The following is a 22,909-nucleotide window of genomic DNA, read 5'->3' as shown; positions in this document are numbered from 1 at the left end:
GAATATCAATCCCAATATGAGCATGAGTTCTTCATCTCTTCCATTTCAGAGAAAGTAAGCTCTTGGCATCACCCTCCCTTATCCTGTCTTCCCCCATCCCTCATTTCAAATCAGCAATGTTACTATTCAGGGTATGAGGAAAACACACTACCGTCTGTGTCCTTCCCTAGTAAAATCCTCATTATCCTCTAGGGTAAAAAGTTAAGTAACTCATTGTACCAGCCCACCACAGACGTCTTGTTAAGGGTTTTGTATACACAGTGGATTGGGGTGGGCGACTATAATGCCCAAAACTTTGTCTAAATTTCTTATTATTATCATTATTATTTTGAGACAGAGTTTTGCTCTTTTTGCCCAGGCAGGAATGCAATGGCGTGGTCTCAGCTCACTGCAACCTCCACCTTCTGAGTTCAAGCAATTCTCCTGCCTCAGCCTCCCAAGTAGCTGGGATTACAGGCATGCGCCACCACACCCAGCTAATTTTTGTATTTTTAGTAGTGATGAGGTTCCACCATGTTGGCCAGGCTGGCCTTGAACTCTTGACCTCAGGTGATCCACCCACCTAGGCCTCCCAAAGTGCTAGGATTACAGGTGTGTGCCACCATGCCTGGCATAAATTTCTTCTACATAATGTGTTTCCTCCATTATCAATAGTAGTGTAATTGCTATCACATACTAAACATTTGGCTTATATAAGAATGAATCTGGAACTGTGTGCTTGAAAATCTGCATTGGTAACTCATCTCCTAATGATACTTTGGGCATTTTAAAACACTTAGAATGAACTCTCTATGTGAGGAGTCATAAACTCAAATGCCTCCATGGGGCAGGCAGGTTATGTAAGAGAGCGATTCAGGCCAGCTATTAGAAAAACAATGATTAGACTGGGCATGGTGTGGCTCATGCCTGTAATCTTAGCACTTTGGGAGGCCGAGCTGGGCGGGTCACTTGATGCCAGGAGTTTGAGACCGGCCTGGCCTACATGGCAAAATCCCACCTGTACTGAAAATACAAAAAATTAGCTGGGTGTGGTGGCATGTACCTGTAATCCCAGTTACTTGGGAGGCTGAGGCACAAGAATTGCTTGAACCCAGGTGGCAGAGGTTGCAGTGAGCCAAGATCGCGCCACTGCACTCCAGCCTGGGTGACAGAGCAAGACTCTGTCTCAAATAAAAAAAAAAAAAAGAAAAACAATGATTAATAGCACCTCACTTTGGGCCTCTGTGTCCATGATGCAGTAGAGAGCAGTATGGACTGGGGCTCAGTGGAGAGCGTTTATTCTGTCTGAATGAGAAGGCACTCAAGCCAGCTGTTGACATGTGGGAAAGTGGGCCTAGCACTGTTAGATTTTCTTGTTCCAGGAGAACAAGAAGTCTCAAGTTTTATGGATTTTTTTTTTAAACACATGGGTTTCAAGTAAAAGTTTTTTAAAACACTGTACAGACCAAACAAAAATGTGACTGTAGACTGGATGTAACCCATGGAGGCCATTATGTGGCCTGTATTCTACATTCATCCATCATGAGCTTCTCTGAGGATTTAAATAAACCGTTAGAGCTAAGAAAACACAACCTACTGTGTACTAGAGCCCAGGATGTATGGAAGCTAAACATAGAACCTTCAAAAGAAGTTTTAGTCTTCAAAATTGTGGACCTCTAATTAGATATGGACTACTTTGATGGGAACTGCCTGGGTGTGCTCTCAGCTCCACCCTTTTTTTTTTTGAGACAAGGTCTCACTCTGTCACCCAGCTGGAGTGCAGTGGGGGAATCTTGGCTCACTGCAGCCTCAACCTCCCAGGTTCAAGGGATCCTCCCACCTCAGAATCCTGAGTAGCTGGGAACACAGGTGTGTGCCACCACGCCTGGCTGATTTTCATATTTTTGTAAAGATGGGTTTTGCCGTGTTGCCTGGGTTGGTCTTGAACTCCTGGGCTCAAGTGATCCTCCCACCTCGGCCTCCCAAAGTGTTGGGATTACAGGTGTGAGCTACCATTCCTGGCTTTCCCCACCATTTTCTATTCTAACCTCTGTGCCTTAGTTTCTTCATTTGAGAAATGAACTAATAGTATCTCCTTTATAAGGTTATGAAAAATCAAATGAGACAATTTAGATAAAGTATTAAAGTATTAGTAAGTTCTCAATAATTGTTTTTACTTCTCTTTCTCCTTTTGCTACTTCTATTGCTGAACTAGTCGCCCCTCATTTTTTCTTCCTCTTATTTCAGGTTTCTGAGTCCCTTCAACATGATCCTGGGAGGAATCGTGGTGGTGCTGGTGTTCACAGGGTTTGTGTGGGCAGCCCACAATAAAGACGTCCTTCGCCAGATGAAGAAGCGCTATCCCACGACATTCGTTATGGTGGTCATGTTGGCGAGCTATTTCCTTATATCCATGTTTGGAGGAGTCATGGTCTTTGTGTTTGGCATTACTTTTCCTTTGCTGTGTAAGTGAACTTGAGTTTTCTTTTTCTTCCGTCTTAAAAAAATGTAGGAGCAGTTATCCAATGGGAATTCCATAACCAGTTTCTTTTGTGTGTTGGCATGTCAGCAAAAGTGTCAGAATTTTCTAAAACAGCTTTCTACGTGTTATCCAACTAGACCCAGATAACACAGAACTGAGGTCAAGAACTATGAGGTCAAGGCCTTACAGTTCTTTAATTCCACAAATATTTGTTGGGGCATCTGCTATGTGTCATACATTCTTTTTTTGTTGTTGTTGAGATGGGGTCTACTCTGTCACTCATGCTGTGGTGTTATCTCGGCTTACTGCAACCTCTGCCTCCTGAATAGCTGGGACCACAAGTGCACACCCAGCTAATTTTTTTTTTGTAGAGACAGGGGTTTCACTATGTTGCCCAGGCTGATCTCGAACTCTCAAGCTCGAGGGATCTAGCTCCCTCAGACTCCCCAAGTGCTGGGATTACAGGCGTGAGCCACTTCGCCCAGCCATGTGTCATACATTCTTATGGGGACACAACAGTAAACAGAACAAAGACAAATCCCAGGTCATAAAGCAGGAATGTGGCATAACCTGCACTAGACCCCAGATTTGTCTAATACGAGAGTCTACTGTCAATTTTTAAGTGCCATTCCTATTGTCCTGATACAGGAATGAATGTATTTATTATTTGGAAGTAAATATTTATTCTCATCTTGCTCAGGAGATCATAACTAGTGTTAGAAGTTTGGTAAGTCTATAGGAATAACTGGCTCAGAATATAGGTACTAAATACTCAGATTCTGGTGAAGAGATCTAGATATTCTCTAAGTTTTACATCAATTATTTACTAAGACTCCAAACACTTGAAGCCTGAAATAGAGAAGAAATAAAATCCCAGCCTAATCAACAGAAATCTGATTAAAATTCTAGTGTATTAAGTGACAGGCACATCCCTTTAACTTTCAATAACATTTGACATGTGCATTTATTCCACTAAATGAAATTATTTGCTTGCTTAGGGCTTTGTTACATTAAGTCCAGAATATTTATGGATACATTCCATACCCTATTGGATAAAATATTTGAGCCAACAAATTCAGACATTTTTGGAATTTTCTTCATGTTTTCTTTAGGTGCTATAGGCTTAGTATTTCAATGATACTAATCAAACAGCTTGCTAATTTTAATACTTTTCCACATCAGAATCTGAGACAGGCCAGTGTAATGAAATGTATCAGAGGTAGACAGTTAAGAGTCCTGATTTCTATTCTTAGACCTGCTGGAAGCCAGCATGTGATTTGGACCAGTCATCCTATGTGGGCTGTAGTTCACTCATCTCTAAAGTAAGGAGATTAGATAAGTGATTCCCAAACTGATAATTGTGAGAATCATTCAGGATACTTTTTAAAAATATAAATTTCCCAGCCACATCTTTATTTTGTGGGTCAACAGTGGTGCCCAAGGATGTTATGTTTTTAGAAAGCTCCTCAACTATTTCTGATGGATGGTCTATGTTGAGATCCTCCAGATGAATCCACATCAGTGTTTTATCCACATCAGTGTTTTTCAAAATGAGGGTCTAAGATCTACCTACATCAGAATCATCCAGAGTGATTATTAAAATAATGAATTCTGGAGCCTTCCCTTAGTTGTAACAGTCTGAATTTGGGGTGGTGGAGACCAGGAATTTGCCTATTTAACAAGCTCTCCAGGTGATTTGAATGTACATTGGAGTTATAAAACCACTGCTATAGATCATATGGAGAGAGGGTTACCTGTTTAAAATACAGATTCCCAGGCCTGTCTCTTTAAGGCTCAGGTGGAGGAGGTCCAGGAAAGGGGACAGGGAATCCGTGGCAAAATAATCAAGCAAGTTTGGGGAACGGTGGGCTATAGAAACTCTGTAAAGCCCTTAGATTTTTACATACAGAATTCTATACCCAACACTTTGGGTAAAGCCTCTGGGAGGCACTTTAAAAGTAGACTTTACTCACGTGCTCCTGCAGGGAACAAGATGCAGATAATCCCTGAATCGAGCAAGAGTTCTTTTCTGGAAAGCCTCGGGTAAGTTGATTTTTAGGTAGGATGGAATCCCGTTGATTCACTCTGAATTTCAGGACATTTAAGTAGCATCTGCAAGGTGATGATATCGGTGTGTGAAGGAAAGGGTGTGGCTTCCAGATAATGGTCCTTCCTGTTGAATACAGCATTTTCCTTCAATGCAGAAAAAAACTATGTATGACTTGATGAAGAGCTTTACATAAAGTCCAAGGAGCCATTTGAAGGCTTGGATCAATTCGAGAAGCAGACTGGACTGTAGCTAACTAAGGCAGTTTACTAATAGTGTGAAGAGAGGGAGTGTAATATTGATGTGGCAGAAGAGAATTGTTGCTTTGGTGTTAACCAGGTGTCACTTCTCTGCAGTGATGTTTATCCATGCATCATTGAGACTTCGGAACCTCAAGAACAAACTGGAGAATAAAATGGAAGGAATAGGTTTGAAGAGGACACCGATGGGCATTGTCCTGGATGCCCTAGAACAGCAGGAAGAAGGCATCAACAGACTCACTGACTACATCAGCAAAGTGAAGGAATAAACATAACTTACCTGAGATAGGGTTGCAGCAGAAATTGAGTTGCAGTTTGCCCTTGTCCAGACCTGCTTTCTGCTTGTGTTTTTGAAATAGGAGGTGCACGTACCACCCAATTATCTATGGCAGCATGCATGTATAGGCCGAACTATTATCAGCTCTGATGTTTCAGAGAGAAGGCCTCAGAAACTGAAAGAAAACCACCACCCTCCTGCTGTGTCTGAAGTTTCACGTGTGTTTATGAAATCTAATCGGAAATGGATCACACGATTTCTTTAAGGGAATACAAAAAATAAAAGAATTATGGCTTTTACAGCAACAATACTATTATAGGAAAAAAAATCATCGTAAAGTATCAAGGCAACACGAGTAAATGAAAAGGCTGTTAAAGTAGATGACATCATGTGTTAGCCTGTTCCTAATCCCCTAGAATTGTAATGTGTGGGATATAAATTAGTTTTTATTATTCTCTTTTAAAAATCAAAGATGATCTCTATCACTTTGCCACCTGTTTGATGTGCAGTGAAAACTGGTTAAGCCAGTTGTTTGTACTTCGTTTACAAATATAAAGATAGCTGTTTAGGATATTTTGGTACATTTTTGTAAATTTTTGAAATGCTAGTAATGTGTTCTCACCAGCAGGTATTTGTTGCAAACTTAATGTCATTTTCCTTAAGATGGTTATAGCTACGTAACCTGTATTAGTCTGGACAGACTTGTTAAAAAACAAACAGACAAAAAATAAAACAAAACTTGAGGTCTATTTACCTTGCACATTTTTTGTTGTTACAGTGAAAAAAAAATGGTCCAAGAAAATGTTTGCCATTTTTGCATTGTTTAGTTTTTAACTGGAACATTTAGAAAGAAGGAAATGAATGTGCATTTTATTAATTCCTTAGGGGCACAAGGAGGACAATAGTAGCTGATCTTTTGAAATTTGAAAAACGTCTTTAGATGACCAAGCAAAAAGACTTTAAAAAATGGTAATGAAAATGGAATGCAGCTACTGCAGCTAATCAAAAATTTTAGATGATAGCAATTGTTACAACCATATGCCTTTATAGCTAGACATTAGAATTATGATAGCATGAGTTCATACATTCTATTACTTTTCCTCCCTTTCTCATGTTTTTATAAATAGGTGATAAAAAATGTTTTGCCTGCCAATTGAATGATTTCATAGATGAGGTAGAAACATTTAGGTTTCTGTAGCATTAAATTGTGAAGACAACTGGAGTGGTACTTCCTGAAGAAACTCTCTGTATGTCCTAGAATAAGAAGCAATGATGTGCTGCTTCTGATTTTTCTTGCATTTTAAATTCTCAGCCAACCTACAGCCACAATCTTTAGCACAGTGATATCACCATGACTTCACAGACATGGTCTAGAATCTGTACCCTTACCCAAATATGAAGAATAAAATTGATTAAAGGTTTTTTTGGTGAGACTTTATTTAATGCACATCTGTCTTAAATACCTGAGAAACTTGGCGATGACCCTATAAACAGTGAAGCAAACACTTCAGCTGTTTCAAATACTGTTTAGTAAAGCTTGAATACTTTATTAACTTGCAGCCAGAATAAAACAATTCTAGTGGGATCCTATTTTTAAACCTGGCATGAGTTTTATATACATGTTAGCCCCTTCCATTTTCTACAAGGTGAATTCTGCTGACAAAATACAATAAATTTGGAGAAACTAATAAAAAAAAAGGTACTTGTAATTACCAATGGCCAGTGGTCAATTCTGGAAGGGTAATAATAGAAAAATGTAACATATAAATGTTGTAAATTATGATTACATTTGAAAAACAAGCTAAAACCTGCAACTAAGATCTTTAGGGTTGGGTGGTAGAAAAAGAATAATGTGAACTGCTTCACCTCTTTTGGCAAAACCTGTGTATTGAGGCCATAAGCCATGAAATTGGATCTTTTCTTCTTGTATATCTAAGATAAAAACCCTCTTACAGCACATTTTGAAATTCCTGACTTTATTAATACTGTGGCTATACAAACAAATGCGTAGGAGCTTTCTAGAATTTTTTTTTTTTTTTTGAGATGAGGTTTCGGTCTTGTTGCCCAGGCTGGAGTGCAATGGCGCAATCTCAGCTCACTGCAACCTCCGCCTCCCATGTTCACACGATTCTCCTGCCTCCCAAGTAGCTGGGATTACAGGCATAAGCTACCATGCCCAGCTAATTTTTTTTTTTTTTTTTTTTAGTAGAAACCAGGTTTCACCATGTTGGTCAGGCTGGTCTTGAACTCCTGACCTCATGTGATTCACCCACCTCAGCCTCCTAAAGTGCTGGGATTACAGGCATGAGCCACTGTGCTGGCCTAGAATTTCAACTACTAATTTACATTAAGCTTTTAATTATGTTTAAAGTGCTTTTCCTATCAGAGTTTAGCCTCTTAGATGTAGTATGTGCTAGGCACTTAAAGTTTTGTTTGTTACAGCCCTTTCTTAGCTCTCCTGCTTTGTATGCAAGGATGTTTTCTAGAAATATTGAAGGGTGAGAAAACAAAACTATCAGCCATTGAAAACTATATTTAAATTTGGATACTTTTGTACATACTAAATTATCTTAAAAAAAAAATAGAAACACCATATTTCTTTCCCATGGCTTGTCTTTCCAAATAATGTGTTGTTTTTAAGCTTGTCCCAATTAGACCTATTCTCCCCTAGCCTGTTTGGTTTGATACATGCCACTTATGATAACATAAAAGGAGAAAGAAGGCAGGTGCCAATTATTTACTCAGGTAAAGAGAGAAAAGGCACCAAAGCTTTTTATTTTTATTTCTTTTTTTGAGATGGAGTATCACTCTGTCACCCAGGCTGGAGTACAGTGACGCGATATTGGCTCACTGCAACCTCTGCCTCCCCAGTTCAAGCAATTCTCTTGCCTCAGCCTCCCGAGTAGCTGGGATTACAGGTGCCTGCCATCATGCCCCGCTAATTTTTGTATTTTTAGTACAGACGGGGTTTCACCATGTTGGCCAGGCTGGTCTCGAACTCCTGATCTCTGGAGATCTGCCCTCCCCGGCCTCCCATAGTGCTGGGATTACAGGCGTGAGCCACCGCGCCTGGCCCAAAGCTTGATTTTCTAATTTCTAGGGTTCACACTACTTCTATTATTACAAAAGTCTCAAATTCTATGCACCTAGTGGCTAGAATGAATAATTAAGGCCTCTAGGAACTTGGAAGAAGGACAGATTGGAGTTGTCTGGAAAGTTTTTTATGGAGGACACAGGACCTGACCTGGGAGTTGAGGACTGGGTAGGACGTTCATTAATGGAGAACAGGAAGCAAGTCTCTTGGAAGGGTTAATGTGAGCAAAGGCATAAGGGTGTGCACAAGGATGTTTCATTAAGAGGAGTATACAGAATTTGTGGGAGATGAGACAGGATTAGTAAATTGGGGCCAGGCAAAGTAGTGCCTTAACGAATAGGATAAGTAGTTCAAGTTTAATCCTGTAAGCAAGTTTCCTTTAAAATATGTTTGAGAGCAATAAAAACAAATTAGACTTACAGAGTGAACATATATGAGTGTGTGTGTGTTTGTGTGTGTGTGTGTGTGTGTATTTAGCCAAAACCAAAAGCTTGTCAATAACTATATTATGTAAAACTTTTTTTCTATAAAAACAGCATGCTGTCTCCCATTGTCCCTCTATATATGAAAACTTGCTGCCAGGAAGTTTTCATATATGCAGGGTTTACTTTCCCATTACTTTGCCTAGTGACACTTAGTTTTCGCCATGTTCTGTGGCTTACATGTTCTGCCCCTCACAGGTACCCCCATAGAAAGAATACTCCAAAACACCAAGGGAATCGCCAAGAGAGAAAGCCAGACAGGGTAGGAAACTGAAAATCTCCACTGATTCTGCAGAGAAGCTCTAAGGAACAATCCTTTCATTTCAAAGCATCAGAAGGGCCAGGAGCTCAATTCATCCTTCACATTTCCATAGGATGGAACATTATTTGTTCCCTTTAAGATACTATGTGATGAATTACAGCAGAAGAGATGGAAGGAGAAAAAAATGGGAATACAATAGTTAACACTTCTGTTATATTTATTATTTACCAGAAGAAAACAATAATAAAGCAAATGTTTAAAATTTTGTTTTTAACTTCTGCTTCTGGAAATACGACTCTAAATTTCACCTAAGTCACACAAATTGATTGCAAGTAGAAAATATTGCCTCTGAATATTATATTTTATCTCCTTCCACCTTCCTCTTCAGCCCCTACTTCTTCATGGCCCAAACATTCTGCCTTTTACAAATACCCTTATCAGATGGTAGCATTGTTCCCAGTTCTGCCACGTGGATCCTAAAGTATTGCTGCTGACATAGTCTCCATGCTGTAATCCAAGAGTCACTATTTCCATTTCTTGTTCTTCTAGATGACTCTGTTGCCTCTTACGCCAGTTCTTTTGGCAGTTGCACCTGCGATTTAAGCATTTGAAGAAACGGGGGAAATTAATCCTGGAAATTTAAGAGCTTTGCAGCAAAAATTACAAAACTTACATGCCTTAAAAGATACAGAATAGGTTTGAAATTCTGGCCAAAGCACCCCCAAAGTCAAGATAAAACAACAATCATAACCACAGCCACCATTTATTGGACATTTACTCATGCCAGGGACTGTTGCAAGGGCTTTGAGTGCACGGCAAAATATATCACGGAAATAAGAGGGCAGGTGTTCAAGTTGGTCTGGGTTCAAAGACTGGCACTAGCATGCAGTAGTTATGTGCTGTTGGGCAACAGTTTTCTCAGCTGTAAAATGGTAATAACAGCATCTAATTCACAAGGCTATTATACAAGTGAGTAATCCATGTTAACACTTTTTTTTTTTTTTTTTTTTGCGACGGAGTCTCAGTCTATCTTCCAAGCTGGAGTGCAGTGGCACCATCTTGGCTCACTGCAACCTCCAACTCCTGGGTTCAAGCAATTCTCCTGCCCCAGCCTCCCAAGTAGCTTGGATTACAGGCATGTGCCACCGATGCCCAGCTAATTTTTGTATTTTTAGTAGAGACAGGGTTTCACCATGTTGGCCTGGCTGGTCTCAAACTCCTGGCCTCAAGTCAGTCACCTGCCTCGGACTCTCAAAGTGCTGAGGTTACAGGCATGAGCGCCTGGCCTAACACTTATTTTTAAAACACTATCTCATTACATCCTACAGAAGCCTTGTAAGGAGAGAAATGGCTCAGAGGAGACAGTAACTTCCCTAAGATCATATAGCTAGGAAGTGGCAGAGCAGGATTTCAACCAGATCTGCCTGATTTCAGTGCTCATTAGTATATACTGCCTGTAAAAATATCACTATAAGAATATAAAATATATGTTCTTTTTAAAACAAGTCTTTCCTCTTTGAAGCACACTCCTAATCTGATGGTCAGAAATATTTAAACATGAAATATAAGCCAGGCAGGGGGCATGCACCTATAATCCTGGCTACTCAGGAGATTGAGATGAGAGAATCACTTGAGGCCAGGAGTTTGAGACCAGCTTGAACAACAAAGTGAGACCCATCTCACTTTGTTGGGATTTTTATTTTTTTTAGACAAAGTCTTACTCTGGCACCCAGGCTGGAGTGGAGTGGCATGATCCCGGCTCAAGGCAACCTCTGCCTCCCGGGTTCAAGCGATTCTCCTGCCTCAGCCTCCCAAGTAGCTGGGACTACAGGTGCATGCCACCACGCCCAGCTAATTTTTGTAATTTTAGTAGAGATGGGGTTTCACCATGTTAGCCAGGCTTGTCACGAGCTCCTGACCTCAGGTGCTCCACCCACCTTGGCCTCCCAAAGTGCTGGGATTACAGGTGTGAGCCACCGTACCCAGCTACCTGATTTTCTTAAAAGAGTTTTATAACAAGGCTGGGCGCAGTGGCTGATGCCTGTAATTCCAGCACTTTGGGAGGCCGAGGTGGGCGTTTCTCCTAAGGTCAGGAGTTCAAGACAAGCCTGGCCAACATGGTGAAACCCTGTCTTTACTAAAAATATAAAAATTAGCTGAGCGTGGTGGCACATGCCTGTAATCCCAGCTACTCAGGGAGCTGAGGCAGGAGAATTGCTTGAACCTGGTAAGCGGAGGTTGCCTTGAGCTGGGATCCCGCCACTGCACTCCAGCCTGGGCAACAGAGACACCGTCTCAAAAAAAAAAAAAAAATTTTATATATATACATACATTTAAAGCATCCCCCAAGAGAAAAAAAAATTATAAAATGACAACAGAAGTCCAACACTGCAAACCCACTTCATACTTCTGCCTCACAGGAAAACCTTAAGGACAAAGCAAGTTTTTAAAGGGTTTCAAGTGTCATTGTATCTTAGGAAAGCAACTCATCCATCATGTATGTACCTTCCAGAGGACACTGAAGATGCCCAGTGTCCCCTAGGCATTGGTATAACAATGACTAGGAATGTTTCTCCCTGTATTGCTAATGTCCACCTGCCAGTGTGATGAACCATTTTGGTCATCCGCTATGGCTCCTCTCGCAGCCAGTTCTCGGCCCACCATCTTTGGCTAAGAATGTTTCTCCAACATCCTGCCCACCAGAGGGGACCTCTGATGTGCTGCTGCCTGCCAGCCTTCAAGCCAAGGGGACTTCCATGGCTTCTGACCCTCTACCTCCCTTGTGCCAAACTTTGAGAAGAGAGGGGTATGACTGCACCTGGCAGGGCTCTCCCATGGAGAACACCAGTAATTAAGAGAAACCATGAGCCAGGTATTTAAAATAACTGTAAAGCTGCAATAAATAATTAAAACACTGTGTTCTTTGTATTATGGAATGGAAAAAGAAGCATTTTATATAAGTTATTCCCTGTATTTGTTTATATATGCACGGAAGAGTTCCAAAATAATATTTTAAATTAAAACAATTTTATATTATTTAGAGAGATGAGGATCTCACTGTCGCCCAGGCTGGGGCGCAGTGGTGCAATGGTAACTCAATGCAGCCAGGCCCTCCTGGCCTCAAGTGATCCTCTTGCCTTGGCCTCCCAAAGTACTGGTATCACAGGTGTGAGCCACCATGCCCAGCCCAGAATAATATTTTAAAAAGAAAATGTGGCACTGACCCAGCATAGTAAACCCAGACACATATTTACTTATTTAAAATATGACCAAGCTGGTAGTTCAGATCACTGGGGGATAAGAGGAATGAGTCACTAAATGATCACTGGTTAACTATTTGGAAAAGAAATAATAAAATAGCCTTCTTGCTTTCTACTGACTTTAAAAATTAACCCTTTAATCTATCCATAATATCAAATATTTTTTAAAAACCGAAAACTATAAAAGTTGCAAGAAAAGGCAGGCACACATTTTAATCATTTTCAAAGAGGCCATTTCTAAGCAGAATACAAAAGGTAGAAATCATAAAAATAGCTAGATATGATGTTATAAAAATATAAAACAAACAGAAGAGAATCAACTTGTGTTATTGGTAGGGAGCCTTTTTCCCCTTTGCTTGTTAGTTTTCAAAGAAAGTATGTCTAGTGTGCTTGTGTGTGTCTAGCATTACACAGTGCGCACATGTGCATACACTCAGAGGCTGGGAGGCGGGGCAGGTGGGAAGGTTGGTTTCAGCACAGGCTATTTAATTTGGTCCACCTGTATTAAGTTTCTGCTCTGGACCAGCACCTCAGTGGGTGTCCAGGACAGAGATGAGCAAGACCTGCTTTGAAGAACTCAGAATCCTCTAAGGCTCAAAGTCGTTCCATCACTGTGCCCAGAAGGGCTGTTAACCTGAAGCAGAACGTGGGAGGGCCTATAAAAGAGGTGTGGACAAAAGGTAACGGAAATACACAGGCAGAGTACTCCTGATGTTTTGTTGTAAGAAGTAGCATTTGAGTCAAGCCTTGGAAATTGGATAGATTCTAACAGATAGAGATAGAAGAAAAGGTAATTTGAGGCAAAGGGTGGTATGGAGGCAAGAAAGCAAGGCCCTTCGGGGAAGATAGCAGCAGACATGGTTTACCATAGATGTCACAGAGTCATGATTGTCAGATGTGGTCCCAGAATAAGCAGCAGCAGCAATACCAGGGAATTTGTCAGAAACGCAAATTCTTAGGCCCCATCCAAGACCTACTGAATCAGAGACTCTGTCAGTGGACTCAGTAATCCGTATTTAGCCCTTTAGGTGATTTTTATCCACAATAACATTTGAGAAACATTATATGGACTTTAGAAAAGTGTATAAAAAACCTTTTTTCCCACTACACATTAAAGGCAAGCAATTCTGGTTTATATAATTCCTGGATTATACGTGCTCTTGATGAGCTTGAAATGTTACATTGCTTTTTTCCTATGGCGGCTCCCTTTATAGGAATCGTGACATTTCCAAAGTTATGATCTATGTTTGGCCTTGGCTCTTATAGATCATCCATGGTTTCTTTATTGGAGGCCCCAAAAACGGAGGAGGAGGGGTCGAAGGAAAAAAAGGAGTAAAAGGTAACCCTGGAGTTTTAGACCTGAATGCGTGACGGAATGGAGATAAGACAGAAAACTGGGAAATAGAAACAACCGCAAGGCCTAAAAATGAGCAGCTTGGTTTGGGGACAGATTGAATGTGCTAAGAAAACCCTGAGTGACCTAAAGGGAAAGGGAGATTTGGGAATTGTTCTAGATTATGTGACAAGAGAAAGAGGGGAAAATTTCCGATTATGTGATGGCAAAGAGGAGAAAATTACAAAAGGATAGAATCTAGAGAATCTGGCTAAAGAGAAAGAAGATCTCATAAATGCAGCAAAGAAGAAATGGGCAGTGATGAAGATGAATGCTCAAGGGTTTGTAAACTTCAATTCTGTAATCATAACAACTCCGAATGTGTCATAGAGTCTTTTGATGTACTACGGCTGCCCATGATATTATTATACTGAAGTCTTTCTGGAGGAAAGTTTACCAATGGCTTTAGCCAACTGGATGGGAGCAGTCCAGATATACATGAGCAAGCCTGAAGTGAAATTGAGTGAATGTTAAAATAGTTATCTTGTGTGATTGGCACAGAAGCTTGGATATGATGCAAAATGCAGCTGGCCTCAGTGAATTAGACAGTTGCTGCAAATGGAATTTTATCTCAGTGAAAAGTACAAATACTCATTTGAGATGGTAGGAGTGAGCAGACCACGACATTTTTGAAGATGAAAGAATATCACACATTTGTCAGAGAGGGATAGGCCTATACCAGCCTAATGTCTTTGTGCTATCATACTGACTCAGCTTTATTCACTCATAGGGAAATGATTTAGTCATTATCTAATAAATTCAGTTTGTTAGATAAGACAAAGATTTTTAAAAACATAGCTAAAAACAACAAGAGCAAACTAAAAAAATTCTACAGAAGCCAAATAAGTCATGTAAATGAGTGAAACATGCCAGGTGCAAAGCAGTAAGGGCAAAAGAGAAAAACTAGAGAGACCATGAGCATTCTCAAGGATGAAACCAATGCACAGAAACAGCTGATTGTTTCCATGCAAGTGCAGTGTGGCCAGATCTCATGTTCCAAGTGGTGCTAGATATCTGGATTTTTTTGCACGTGACATTGAAAAACTTACACAACGATACCCAAGCCAAATAAAGCGGGCCTGCTTTACCTCACGCTTTACCAGATCTGACCTCATGCTTTACCAGTTTTCCATACCTGGCCCATGGAGTAAATTTCTTTTAAACCGAATTGAATGGGTAATTTCTTAAAGGAAGAAGCATTTGAGCAAAGCATGTATATGGGTTTTCCTTTATTTTTTGCCAGCAACTTCATTTCAGGTATCCCAGGCCAGAAGCGTGGGATAGGGAGAGAATAAGCATTAATTAAAAAAAAAACAAAAAACTTTTTTTTTTTTTTTTTGAGACAGAATCTTGCTCTTTCACCCAGGCTGGAGTGCAGTGGCACCATCTCGGCTCACTGCAACCTCCACCTAGCGGGTTCTAGTGATTCTCATACCTCAGCCTCCCAAGTAGCTGGGATTACAGGCGAGCGCCACCACACTGGAATATTTTTGTATTTTTAGTAGAGACAGGGTTTCACCACGTTGGCCAGGTTGGTCTCAGACTCCTGGCCTCAAGTGATCGACCTCCCAAAGTGCTGGGATTACAGGCGTGAGCCACCACACCCAGCCCCAAAAAATACATGTGCTCTATCAAATACAAAAGTAATATTTCCAAATCTATAAGGAAAATAACTACTTTTATTTTTGACACAGGGTCTCACTCTGTTGCCCAGGCTGTAGTGCAGTGGCACAAACATGGCTCACTGCAGCCTTGACTTCCTGGGCTCAAATGATCCTCCTGCCTCAGCCTCTTGTGTAGCCGGTACCACAGGTGCATGCCATCACACAAGGCTAACTTTTAAAAATATTTTCTAGAAACAGGATCTCACTTTGTTTTGTTGCTCATGTTGGACTTATTCCTGGGCTCAAGCAATCCTCCTGCCTTGGCCTCCCAAACTGTTGAGATTACAGGTATGAACCACCGCTCCCAGCCAGTAACTATAATTTAAAAAAATTTTTCTGTCGAGCATGGTGGCTGATGTCTGTAATCCCACCACTTTGGGAGGCTGAAGCAGAAGGATCACTTGAGCTGAAGAGTTTGAGACCAGCCTGGGCAACATAGTGAGATCTCATTCCTACAAATTAAAAAACAAAAAAAAATTAGCCAGATGTGGTGGCATGCATTTGTAGTCCCAGCTACTCAGGAGTTTGAGGTAGGAGGATCACTTGAGCCCTGGAGGTTGAGGCTGCAGTGAGCCGTAATTGAGCTACTGCACTCCAGCCTGGGTGATGGAGTGAGATCCCATCTCAAAAACAAACACACACACACACAACTTTTCTAAGAAAAAAATTGGTTTCTGAATAATGTTCTCATTAGGAACATCACACACACACACACACAGAACCCCACAAGGTTTCAAAACTGTGTTTTAATTTTAACCTCATTCTTGAAAATCCAGGGATTTGGAGGGCATCTGTCCCAAACCCCCAGAACCCTTCATTCCACCTCTATCAAGTGAACATTGTCTTGTCTCATTTGATTGGCTAAAACTATCCCTTTCTGCTGGGATTTTGTGACATTACCATTTATAGTGTTTACTGTATTTTGAGTCTAAGATGTATATTTCAGGACATTTCAACAGCTCTGAAATCAGAATGCATCTTAAAATCGATGGTATTTTACAATAGTTGGCTGCAGACCCAAGTGTGAAGACATCACAGCTATTCATACTATTATTACCTCCATTGAGTCATGTGCCCTGTTGATACTACACACACAGATGTACTGCCTCTTAAAATAGCTTTTAAAGAAACATAAGTAAGCAAATGTGGTAAAGTGAGATGGCTATGCAAGAATTCTTTGAACTACTTTTGACCTTCTGTAAGTCTAAAATGACCTCAAAACAAAAGAAAAAAATTAAAATATCTTTTAAAAGATTATACTATGTTTTGGCTTTAAAGCAGAAATTTATAGTACATGCAGAAAGGCACAGAAACAGAGTGCTGGGAAGCAAACTGCTATTAGTGAAGCAAATTTTCATTAGTGCAAGGAGGCATTTTCATATTTTTCTTGCTGAGTGTTTTCCAGGACTAAATAGATGAAGTTGTGTGACATTTTGTAACTGACACACATGCAAACAGATGTCTGTCACAGGCCAAGCCAGGCAACTGAAGGAGGAGAAATTGCCAGTCCTTCAGAATAAATGAAGCCATTTCAAAACCGAGGGTGATATGCAAGATTGTCATTCAAAAAGCATGTCAGAGTTCACTTTGCAGCATGTTTTTCTTGAATTATTTTTTTAAACCACCACCACCAAATACACTTAAAATTGGTAGCAGTTTTGAATTGATTAAAATATGAAAAATGCAGTGCTTGGTGGGGTGTTTTATTCTGGCAATTATCATCATGAATTTATTTTAATGTCTTTTGTTCTAGACTCTAGACCCAAAACTGTAGCGTTCTCAGTTCAGTAAAAGGCAGAGGGGCTGAAAAATTAAACCTACGCTGTAAGCTCTGTGTGCGGTCGAGACTGAACCTGACTTACCACTATATCCCCAATCCTTCTCATCTGACTATGTATTTGTTAGATTAACAAATAAGTGAATGGATAGAATGGAATTGACTCAGGAAAAATGGATTTGCTCAGTAGAGCACTCAGAAGTCAGGGAGTTGGTTCAGATGCTCTTTTGAACTTCATTCCCTCTTCTACTCCGAACTTACATGCCACCTTTAGCACAGATTTTTTTAAAAGACGTCTTATCATTCTTTTCAGACTGTTCTTTTCTGAATGTACAGCCACCAAGGTGGCTTGAATATTCTTTGCCAGTGACTAGTTACTGGAAAAGTGGTAGAACTAGTTTCTCTCAAACAATAACCCAATTCACTCCCAGGGGAGTTCTGGCTGTCCAGAGAAGAGCAGGTGCAGAAAGTCTTGATGTTGTGCCCAAGGGCAGGCAAAGAACCACTGTCTGACCTCATCCGACCTCCAGCGTTCTCACCCTGGCCACTGCTCCAGGAAGAATCAGAGCCTCTCTAAATCATAGATGAAAGTTAGCTTTGATTTAGAAGAATGGGCTATTGATAATTCTCCATTCTAGGAGTTGGGAATAAGGACCATACATATGTGAAAGACTAGCAATTATTTCAGAATATCAAGCTCTTTAAAGCAGAAAAAGAGCAAGCGTGCATAAAAATACAACATGTTTTGAAAAAACATGAATCTCTGTAACAAAATAATATACTGACTATTCTGTCAAAATAATCTCGTGGCTACATTACAGGAGATTTTAAAATAATATAGTTATCAATCACCTGTGGCCACTGAACACATCTTTCAACCTCAATAAATGCCATCATAATAATGACCAAAACATCTTCATTTCTGCAACTTAAGTTGCAAGGAAAATAACTTTTCCTCTTGGCAGTAATCGTGAATCATGGTAAATATTAAATTGAAAGTAGTGATTTTAAAACTCCATGAATTCACGGTGACACCAACCTGAAGTTCAACATTTATCTGCCTAAAAAGTGAGCAGTACAAACGCAATTTCAGACAGCCTCTCTTCATCTACTAAAAAGAACTGTTTCTATGCATTTTGGAAACTTTCAATTATCTAAAAACAACCGGACCAATTCGTTTTTTTTTTTTTTTTTTTTTTTTGAGATGGAGTCTCACTCTGTCACCAGGCTGGAGTACAGTGGCACGATCTCGGCTCACTGCACCATCCGCCTCCCAGATTCAAGAGACTCTCCTGCCTCAGCCTCCTGAGTAGCTGGGACTGCAGATGCCCACCACCATGCCCAGATAATTTTTGTATTTTTAGTAGAGGTAGGGTTTCACCACGTTGGCCAGAATGATCTCGATCTCTTGACCTCGTGATCCACCTGCTTTGGCCTCCCAAAGTGCTGGGATTACAGGCGTGAGCCAACGTGCCCGGCCTGGCCTCATTCTTATTTATTCCTCACTGTAGGTTCCTGGAGATCTCTGAGTGTCAGCTCCATTGTGGCTGGAATGGTGTTCTTTTGAATATGCACTTGAGGAGGTCAGAAGAATGAGGTGAATTAAAGCTTGACTCTAGACTCAGAACCGGGTTTCAATGTTACCTCTACCACTTCTTAGCTGTATCTCCTCCACATGTTATTAAATTCTCTAAGCCTCAGTATCCTTTTTATTAAATGGGGAGAATAACAGTACCTAGCTTCTAGGGTTAGTAAGATGATTACATGAGTTAATTCATATAATGACTCCAGCCTATAGTAAATGCTCCCTAAACGTTAGCTGCTAATATCATTGTTACAGAAGTCATATAAGCGTACCTAGACATGGGGTGCTACAGGTGTACATCCTTAGGGATAACAGTAATTTAGTTCTATTAGTAATGCTCATTGGCTTCCCCCAGTTGGTCTCAATTAGTGAGTATCCCCTTAAGTTAAAACAAATAGGGAATAAAGTTAGGACGCATTTACTATGGAGGTCACCATTTCTCCCTCCTTCCACTTACAGGTTTAAGATAGGCGACATTGCTGTGACGAATGTCGTTTAGAAGCTGATCTCTGGGAGTGATTTCCACCAATGGGGGTGGCCTGTTTTTTGGCACTGGCTTGAGCGTTTTGATGACATCTTTGAGGTTGGTTTTCTCTGGTGGTTCTCTGGCTTCTGGCATCCGAGATTTGCGCTGGATTCTCTTCAGCTTCACCACCCGGAAGGAGTCAGGGTCTGTCCTGTACAGCGGCGCCTGCGATGGCTTTTTCATTTCACTGCGTTGACTAAAGGGGATGTTTTGGGGGTTGGGAGGCCGAGGCGGCAGTGGCTGGAAGAACTCCTGCATTCTGGAATCTGGCATGGGTCCTCCCAACATCTCCCACATCCCAGGGGGCAGCCCCAACCCATTCTCTAACATGGCTATCAGCTTCTTCTGTTCCTTGAGTTGCTGCTGTTTTTGCTCTTCCCGTCGTTTCTGCCTTTGTTTATCCTGATTCCTGGTGAGCAGATTAGTGACCACCATTCTGGGACCCGGAAGCTCAAAATGGTAGCCCATCTTCAGGAGAGTGTTGTTTGCCTTCAAAAGCCTGGCTATTTCCATTTCAGCATGGTGACCCAACATGTGCCTCTGATTGTGAAACCGAAGCTCAGTTAGTGTCTCATTAAACTGGAGACACCTCATGATGGCCACAATCCCTTTACCTGTGATGAAATTGGACTCGATGTTGAGAGTGGTGATGCTTCTATTTTCACGCAACATGTTAGCCAAGGCAAATGCTACATTTTCATCTGCACCCACATTGGCTAAACTGAATGTTTTGATGTGCTTGTTTTTCTTCATTGCATTGACAAAGTCCAGTAACATTTCTTTGGGGATGTTTTCAATGTTGTTCAGGTTGAGTTCCTTCATGTCAGGATCATTTTTCCTAACTCTCCGCAAGCTCCCATCCAGGTCTGTCTGGTTTCCTGAAGGCCTTGCACTTACCTTCAAAAAGCTGGTATCTAGAGCTAACTTCTTAGGATCTAATTTTGATATTTTTTTCTCACTTTGTTCTTGGACTTCTGGTCTGTCTCTCTGTTCTTTGAATGCTTTGTCAGTTACCTGCTGGCAGTTGTTCTCACAATTTCTAATTTGTTCTTTTGCTTTGCCTTCCTCTTCTCTGTTCGTTTCTTCACTCTCTTCACCATCATCTTCTCCTTCGTCGTCATCATCATCATCTTCTTCATCTTCTTCATCATCTGTTTCTTGGACATTGCTGCTGCCCTTTGATTCTCTTTTATTTGCAACTATTTCATTATTGAGCTTTTCTTTTAAATACTGGGCCATATTTTTATTACGTTTGTCTATTTCTTCATGCTCTTCTTGAGTCTTTTCCTACAAGAGAGGTTTATGAGGGTTAGAATACATAGTAGAGAAGAAATATGAAGTAGAGCATCAGCTAGTGGAGATAATAAAAATGCTTATTTAAAAGAGCTGGTTGCTATTTTAAATAATGCTTATTTAAATAGCTGATTGCTAAAAATGGGTGGTTATCCCATCTCATAAATTAAAATGAATATTAAAATGAAACCTTATTAATTTTAATATTCTGTACTTTTTAATGGTGTTTAATTTCAGAAGCAGTTAAAAATTGTTTTGAAAACTTCATAGAACTGTTCATTGATACATTGAAACTTTGATTTTGTATATAACAAATAGGCATCTAGTACCCAACAGTCCTGAGTTAGGGCAATAATTTCCTTATTATTCCAATATATTATAAATATGATATTATAAATATATGAGAATAAGGAAATTATTGCCCTAAAATTAACATCCCTACAATGTCTACTAGTCTAGTATAGAATGTACGTGAACTTCCTCTGAGAACATAACAATGTATGCAAAATTAGATACATTTGACATTGTGGAATATATATATTTAAAAACCTCAATTTTGACTTTGAATATATATATATATACATATATATATTTAAAACCTCAATTTTGATTCTAGTTTTTCAGTTCTTTGAAAACTGCCACGGTACTCTGTCTGGGACAAGTTTACTATCCCAGTTTCTTTTGAAAGAAACTGCCTAGGAACCAGGGCCAGCTGTAAGATGAAACAGGATTACGCAGACATTGAGAAATAATTGCTTAGTCTGGGAAATAAAATGGGCCTTTTATCAATAATATGTATTAGATTCTTGCACATCAATTATAATGCTTTTCTATGCAATATGTGTGCCTCATAGGTATCACTTTGAAACCCAGTATAGCAAATTGAGACACAGGTTCATTTGAGCAAAAATTTCGTGCTCATAACATATGTCAGAAGAGACAGTGACAAGTCACCTTAACCACCTGAAGTCTTCACCACTGCATTTCTCATCTTGACCAGAAGGGGGAGCCAACCATCAAGCTGTTTAAGTTATACCAGAGGAAGGATAAAAATGTTGCAAGTACTCATTTTTACCCCCTGAAACTGGCATTCACATAGAACTGGCTTTTCATCCATTGACCTCCAGTTGTAAAAAATCTGCAAATTGTACCTTGAACTCTAACCTGATCAATCCAGCTGTTTCTTTTCTTAATCTTAGTACATGTTTAAACTCTCCTGACTGTAAAACCAATTGACAACTTTCCTTAATTACAGCCAGCGTTAGAGTAATTTAACAAGGTGCATCTTTGTCAACAGGCATAACCTAAGGAGACTTTACCTAGGAGGCATCTCTGTCCTCTTTTGGTTAAGTCATTTTCAACTGGAACACTAAAAAATATTATGCTCATGCATAGTAAGTTTGCAGAGTCAACAATTCTAGCTTTCAGATTTTAGAAAGTGAAGAACTAGCTTCAAAACCACTTAATAGCCATCGATTTCTAAATGTCGTCACTGACAGCCAATACATAGTAATAATATATGCCATTTTCTGGTTATTCGACTTGGTTTAATTGCAGGGTGTGTGGCCAGACTTCAGGAGGACTGAAATGTTTGACACTGTGTGCGAAACACTGCATATGTTTGGATGTGCCACAGAGAGAGGCTACAGAGCTGTCATTAGTTTCTCAAAGGGGCCTGCAATAAAAAAGAAAAGGAGAGACAGTTAAGGACAACTGCCTCTGGGTTATGAGTTAAGTCACTAAGTATCGTGGCAATAGAACACAGGCTTTCTGACACAGCAAACCCGACGCAATTTTTAAAAAGAGACATTTGCAAGAAATTACACAATTTTCCCCTTGAAAATATAAATGTAAGCGTTTCAGAAAGTTTCAGTCTGGAGTAGGATTAAATATTATGGTTCAATCTAGATATGGCAAAAACAAAGCAGAACCAAACCCTGGAGTCTTGAGAAATCACAGTTGCAAGAGGGACACCTAACAGCCCATCCCAGGCAGCCATTTCTCGGTTGTACACACATCTCTGGTTACCTCGGATTTCACAAAGGTGACAGGAACTCGTTCATCTTCCAACATGCGCCTGGATGCCTTTTCCCAATACATATAATCAACAAGAGATTTATGATTGAAGTTTCCTGTCGGTGGCTTGTCAGTTTGATCTTTCTGAATCATTCCCACGGGAAGGCTGGGGTCAGGGGCCATGACTTCCATTTCCGACTGCAGTTCTTTCAGCTCTTCAGCAGACAAGTTGGCCAAGATTTCATCTTCATTAATCTCCTCATCGAGAAGTTCTTCTTGATCTGAATTTCTGCCGTGCTCTGACATTATTTTTTCTAAATATTATTTTACTAGAAAAGAAGAATAATCAAAGATGATTTTTAAAAAGAAGGAAAAAAGCCTCCAGAAGGTCCCCCAGTTAACAAGTGTCCCAAGTTAACACACCCTTGAGATATTTTTTTTTTCCCAGGAACCTCAGTGGTTTGCTGAGCAGCTAGGAGTGATCACAGCTAAGCTCTTGCCGGATCTATATT

General features: G+C 40.2%; 2 protein-coding genes across 2 annotated transcripts in view; one reads left to right on the top strand and one right to left on the bottom strand.

The window, feature by feature from the left end:
- Positions 1-6,466, top strand: part of ARL6IP5 (ADP ribosylation factor like GTPase 6 interacting protein 5) — a 21,364-nt gene extending 14,898 nt beyond the window's left edge. Inside the window, exons 2-3 of the mRNA XM_055259531.2 lie at positions 2,227-2,444; positions 4,865-6,466. Of these exons, the coding sequence (XP_055115506.1) occupies positions 2,227-2,444; positions 4,865-5,037 (391 nt within the window). The 3' untranslated portion in view covers positions 5,038-6,466. The remainder of the gene's footprint in view (positions 1-2,226; positions 2,445-4,864) is intronic.
- Positions 6,333-22,909, bottom strand: LMOD3 (leiomodin 3). The gene is made up of 3 exons (XM_063630770.1): positions 22,410-22,909; positions 19,020-20,375; positions 6,333-9,475 (listed from the first exon to the last, which is right to left on the bottom strand). The coding sequence occupies exons 1-3, from the start codon at positions 22,701-22,703 to the stop codon at positions 9,449-9,451; spliced, it is 1,677 nt and encodes a 558-aa protein (XP_063486840.1). The 5' UTR covers positions 22,704-22,909; the 3' UTR covers positions 6,333-9,448.

Source organism: Symphalangus syndactylus, chromosome 21, assembly GCF_028878055.3.
Source record: "Symphalangus syndactylus isolate Jambi chromosome 21, NHGRI_mSymSyn1-v2.1_pri, whole genome shotgun sequence".
NCBI classification, from domain to species: domain Eukaryota; kingdom Metazoa; phylum Chordata; class Mammalia; order Primates; family Hylobatidae; genus Symphalangus; species Symphalangus syndactylus.
This window is presented reverse-complemented; position numbering and strand designations above follow the sequence as displayed.

Coding starts and splice junctions, on each gene's coding strand:
- LMOD3 (XM_063630770.1), bottom strand. CDS start 22,703: ATGTCAGAGCACGGCAGAAATTCAGATCAAGAAGAACTTCTCGATGAG. Junction 20,376..22,409: donor TCACCTTTGTGAAATCCGAG/GTAACCAGAGAT, acceptor CCTCTCTTGTAG/GAAAAGACTCAAGAAGAGCA. Junction 9,476..19,019: donor ATGTCGCCTATCTTAAACCT/GTAAGTGGAAGG, acceptor CTTAAATCGCAG/GTGCAACTGCCAAAAGAACT.